Here is a 6,000-nt window from a genome sequence, read left to right on the forward strand (position 1 = left end):
AGCTTTTCAACTTTCTGGAAGTAATGTTAAATCCCACCATAAAACAACTCAACAGCTTCTCTTTGTGTGAGAAATCAAAGCATACCTTCGCTCAGAAAAGACAATAATGCATAGTATAGCTCTTGCTTTCACACAGAAACCTAGAAAAAGGCATTTTCCTGGACTGAGTTTTACTGTTTTACCCCCTTGGTGATTCACAGGAAGCTGGGTCCTCACAACCTCACAGACTGTATTTTTGGCTTGGGTTGTTGAGATGAGCTGCTTGCTGCTATCACATAAGCCACATCATCCTCTTTGCTTCCCTCCATTTCGTATGTAAGTAGAGACAGTCTTTTCCCTTTCAGCTGCCAGGGAACATTTCCACACAGAATGTCATGTCATCTTCTAAAGTAACTATACAGTAAAATTCAGGGCAACAGTCATTCTGAGTGAAAATGACACAAACTCAGAGATAATCTCAGAATTGCCAAACAAAAAATAAAGCCTCTCTCTTCAGCACATTGGTTTCTGTGCCCATGTTCCTGGCATCTGTTAAAATATTACTGGAGTCAGCGGAGCTTGACCGGTTAAGTTGCTAATTTTTATATCCTATCTCCTAAAACACAATATTGCCTGTTTACAAAATCAGAAGATTTAAATGAAATCACACGTGGACACTTGCCTGCTTTGGCAGCTGGGCTTTTAGATGATGAATATGTAAGAGATGATGGGTAGGTTACACCCTTTTGGGGTTTACCTTCTGCAAAAAAAAAAAAAAGGAAAAAAACCACAATGATTTATTTCTAGAGCTAGAGGTTTTAGATGGTTGCATTCTGTTAAGTTGACTCCCTCCTGCTGATTTGTTTCTCTTGAGTTCAATGAAATCAGTCAGTCTCCACACCCCTCTCCCTTGCTGAATTGTTGATTACAATGAGAAAGTCAAGTGGCATTCTGTTTTCCTGTATCACCTATGTTTTATTAATATTAGAAAGGAGGCAATAAAACCTCCCTCAGAATTAACATGAGCAACCCTTATTTTGCCCATGAAGATGTGAACTGGAAGTAAAGTTTTCATACACGGGACTTTCTGAATGTTGAATCAGGTCAGTAGATGAATGGAAAAACCCTCCCCACGTTCTTTTCTTGGTTGCTGAGAGCTCTGGCCATCGGCTGGCTATACGTGAACAGCAACCTCTCCCTTCCACAGACCCCGTGGGACCCATTTGAATTCCACGGCACTAGAGAAACTTGAAAGTAGGTAAATAGAGATCAGCCTTGAAAATGACCATTTGTTGTCCACCCAGGGAGTGAAAGTTTAGATACCAGGCGAGAAGGAATGCTAATGTGTATCAGGGAAACCACGGAGGCATAAAGAAAAAAAACGATCAGGGCTGGGGAGGCAAGCCGCAGGCCTGGTGTGGCTGAACATGCCTGAAAAGTCTGCAGTCTTCAGCCCTCTGCCAGGGAGTGCGGCTTGAAATTCCACCAAGGAGCTTCATTCCACACGAAATGGAAAGTGTCACTAGAATGTAGAAGCCCCCCTGAGGCAGTAATTTGTCTCACTTGGTGGCTGTTAAATCCCCAGGGCCTGGAGCAGTGTCTGGGATGTAGTAGATGCTCAATAAGAATAACAGAGGAGGGGCTTCCCTAGTGGCGCAGTGGTTGAGAGTCCACCTGCCGATGCTAGGGCAGGCGGGTTCGTGCCCCGGTCTGGGAGGATCCCACATGCCCGTGAGCCATGGCCGCTGGGCCTGCGCGTCTGGAGCCTGTGCTCCGCAATGGGAGAGGCCACAGCAGTGAGCGGCCCGCATAACACACACACACAAAAAAACAAAAAGCAAACAAACAAACAAAAAAGAATAACAGAGGAATTATCTTAGTGCTTAGATCTCTGTTAAAAATTTAAATGCCCTTGGGAGGGGTCTCACCTGTTTTTCGATATTTACACCTGACAATGAAAGCATTTTAAACTCTCACCCTGAGGGAATATTTTTATAGGATGGGCTAGGAGGGAGAGGTGAGGAGTGTCAAATGGGAGGTGGGAGGTGGAACACAATCTAGTGCCCGACTTCGCCAAAGGTCCTCCTGGCACAAGGGACTGCAAGAGTCATGAGGCAGACAGAATAACAGGGTCTCAGGAGGGGCTTGGGATTGGGAGCAAGAAAATCCAGGTTTCCCTTTCTGTTTTACCATTCATTAACTGCCTCAATCTCTGAGACTTGGGGGTTTTTTGGTTTTTTTGATTTTTTAATTCAGAAAATATGGATAATGATGTGGACCAACTTACCATACAAAGTTGTAGGGATCTAAAGGAAAAAAAGCAGTTAAGAAGTTTCGGAACTATGTATCACCACAGAGATGCAAAGAAGTTATTCTGGTATTTCCTATAAATGTCACTCCAGGTGGGGAAGAGGCAAATGTTGGGGCTCATGGGAGTTACTTCATCGCACAAAAGCCACCTGGGAGCAGGGCTGGGCACCTGCATGTCCTCGCCCTGGGCCAGCCCTGCTCCAGGTGGACAGTGAGTGAGGTTATTTTAGACCCAAGGAGGGCGCCTTGGCTGTGGGCCTCACTTTATCCACAGTGAGCGCTGCAGAGACACCGGCTCCCTCAGTGTCCTATTCTTCTCGCATCTAAAATCCTATGGTTCTCTCTGTTTCTATTCAGAAGGAAAAGGAGCCTGAGCTCAGTTTTCTGCAATGTGGATCAGAGGACAAATGGGCAGCATTAGGAGGTCCTTGCTGGACCTTTTCCTTCCCTGAACTGTGGAAAGATTGTGCTGAACAAAAACACACCTCCCCTCTCCTGCCCCCTCCCAGCCCGCCAAAGTGAATTAATTAAAGACGCATAGCAACATGTGAAAAGTGGAAATAAAAGCCTAGAGAAAAGTCATGGAGGCATCAGAGCCTTCAGAGAAGGACTCTGACACGATCCAGCAAAACTTTTTGGCCAGAAGCCTCCGGACAATGGAGAACCTGCCCTGTCCACCGCCAGCTGAGACCTGTAGCCGGCATTGCACTCTCTTAACTCATTCATTGGAGACCCCTAGCCATTGCAGAAGCACATGTGTTTATTATCATTGGCAGAAAGTGTTTCTGGTTAAATGTCACTAGGTTGAATGAGAGGACATGGAAGTTGAGATTTATAGGGAATAATCACAGCAGATTGATTTTCATTTAAAAAATCTAAAACATCTCTACTCTCATGGAATTAATTTTCCTTGTAAACCTCTGCTGGGATTCTTGGATTGCAGGCTAGGCAACAAAGATTGAAACCCTCTTATTTCGCCAGGAGCTACTTGGTAAACACCAATGTGGAGATTATATGTCTATGATTGGCAAATTTGTATTCTAGACCTTAGCATTTTTATATGGCCGCAGTTCTGAATGTTTTGTTACAGGGCAAAGCTTGAGGTACTATGGTTGATAACCTCCCATTATTTGACATAGAAACCAGTGTAATTTGAACCCTAGGAGTGCAGAATTCTGCAGATAAGAGGAAACAGGGATTGCTTAAATAGAGAAGAATCTTAAACGGTCTGATAGCAGTCCTATTAAAGCTCTGATCAATGGATAGTAGAGGTTGGGACATGGGGTGTCTAAAGGTGCAAAAACCCACCCAGATTGGAAGGCCTGATGTATTATGAGACATTTCTCTTTTCCTTGCTTTAGTTGGTCTTCCGTAGGTAGTTCTTTCTCAGGAGAGTCACATGGCTCCTGATTTTGTGGGGATGCCAGAAAGGTTTGCTAGAGTGTAGTTTAAAATCCTGCAGTGCCTCTTTGGAGAAGATGGGAGATTCAAGGTCCAGCGTAGGGTAAGTATAAGGTGAGGATAGAATGTTGTGTTGTGCTCAAACGCTAATGAGGCATGTCAAAAGCTGGAAGGGCTCCCACTGGCCAAACCTGGAAAGTCTGAGCAACAGAAAGAATAATGATGATAATAGACACAAACACATTGTACTTTAAAAAAACAATCTGTGAGTCCATAGTGGTACTTGAAAAAATAGTTGTGGAGAGAGGCGGGAAAGCCCTCTTCCTTGTGTAATAACACTAGCTAATATGTGTGGAAGAAATGACAGAATTAGAACAAATATAATTTTGCAATTTCTGATGTAATTCTTGCTACAGCAAGGATCATCGATAGATGTTAAAATCATTGGGTTAAATTTTGGAGGGAACAAGATATTCATGCTGTTTTGAAGTATCACCCTGCAGGTTGCTGTTAATTACAAAGTATCTTTACCATGAAGAGATAGGGTAAAGTATCCTAGTAATCACATTCAGCATCAGTGACAAATGGACAAAATGCTATTATGTGTCTCCTGATAGGGCCATTTGTGATACTCCACAATGGATATGCTATGATACCACCTATGTAGTATCCTTGACAAAATATTTAACCTGAATCCAACCATGAGGAAATAGCTGGACCTGTTTGTGGTCCAGACTGTGGGACATAGTACTAGATGACTGGCTGGGACTTCAAAAATGTCATCACTACTTATGACCGAAAAAGGAAGTGTGGTGGTAGACAGTTCTAGATTAAAGGAGACTAACATGGACATGACAACTAAATACAATGGATGATTTTTGATTGGATTGTAGCTTCCCCCCCTCCAAAAAAAGAAGAAGAAATTACTGTGAAGAATATTTGGGGGATAGTTGGATACAACTGAATAAGAACTTTTTCTTATTATTTCTTATTTATTAAATTATTGTATCAGTGTTAATTTTTTAGATGTGGTACTGTGGTTATTTAGGAAAATGTTTTAGCTCTTACCATACGTGCGCTGAAGTATTAAGGGGTAAAGTGTCATCATGCCCACAGCTTATTTTCACACAGTTCAAACGAAATATAAATAGATAGATAGATAAAGCAAGTATAGCAAAATATTAACAATTGGTGAATCTGAGTGAAGAGAATATGGTATTCATTGTACTATTCTTTTAATTTTTCTGTAAATTTAAAAGTTTTCAAAATAAAAAGTTAGGTTGGGGAAATTCACAAAAATAGAAAGAGGGGAGCAGGCAGGTCATGATGATAGTACAAAGACCTTGGTTATCTTTTTACTGTGAAATAACACAGCTATGAGTTCATTGATATTACCTCTTTGGAAGAGGGAAAAAAAAAAAAAAGAGTGAAAATGATTATCTATAAAATCCTGTGGAGCCAGATAGTGAGAATGGACTAAACAGTGAAACAATTAATTTAAAAAAAGAAATCTCAAATAAAATTGTAGCTCAGTGTTCTAAAAACCTGTCCCTATCTATCCATTTACCAGAATTCTCAAGGAATAAGCTTCCAGATATGAGGCACATTTGGCATAACTAAAGGAGTAGTTCAAAAATCCAGTTATTAAATGTAATTCATTTAACTAAAAGTTTGATTGGACTTACTGATAGCTGCTGTGTTTAAAATGAGTAATTGGAGCCTTTTAATATTTCCAGACTTTGTAGTGATTTATCACTGAAATTATAATTCATTGTTTCATTATCTTAACTATCAGAAGAACTAATGCTTCAGATTTTTATGAAATGAGGTGGGCCATAAACTAAAACTAATGGCACACTGAAAAGAGCCCATTTCATCCCGTGAGGTCACTTAACCGAAGTGCCAGTTGTAGGGCAGCATTTCTCCAGGGTGTGGTCCTACCTGAGACGACAAAGGATTCTCTCCATCGTGGAAGGGATAACGACTGGACACCATTGGAGTAACTCCCTTTATAGCCAGACTGTCCAGCAACTTTCCGAACAAGTATTTTCCCTCCTGAATTATCGAGCACACCACTGTGAAGAGAAAAAAAAATTTTTTTTGAAGAAAGGACAGAAAAATATTGTTTGACATATAACAGACTTTGAAACCAGCCATCATCTTTATTTTTTTTCTTGTTCTACATGTTATACATTTAAAAAAAATTTTTGGAGTATAGTTCATTTACAGTGTTGTGTTAGTTTCAGGTGTACAGCATAGTGATTCAGTTACACATATACATATATTCATTCTTTTTCAGATTCTTTCCCT

General features: G+C 40.9%; 1 protein-coding gene across 1 annotated transcript in view; it reads right to left on the bottom strand.

Moving 5' to 3' along the window:
• Positions 1-6,000, bottom strand: part of VIT (vitrin) — a 94,454-nt gene that overhangs the window by 54,360 nt on the left and 34,094 nt on the right. The window contains 2 exon segments of the mRNA XM_007468388.1: positions 662-739; positions 5,632-5,765. Of these exon segments, the coding sequence (XP_007468450.1) occupies positions 662-739; positions 5,632-5,765 (212 nt within the window).

Source organism: Lipotes vexillifer, unplaced genomic scaffold, assembly GCF_000442215.2.
Source record: "Lipotes vexillifer unplaced genomic scaffold, Lipotes_vexillifer_v1.1 scaffold1149, whole genome shotgun sequence".
NCBI classification, from domain to species: Eukaryota; Metazoa; Chordata; class Mammalia; order Artiodactyla; family Lipotidae; genus Lipotes; species Lipotes vexillifer.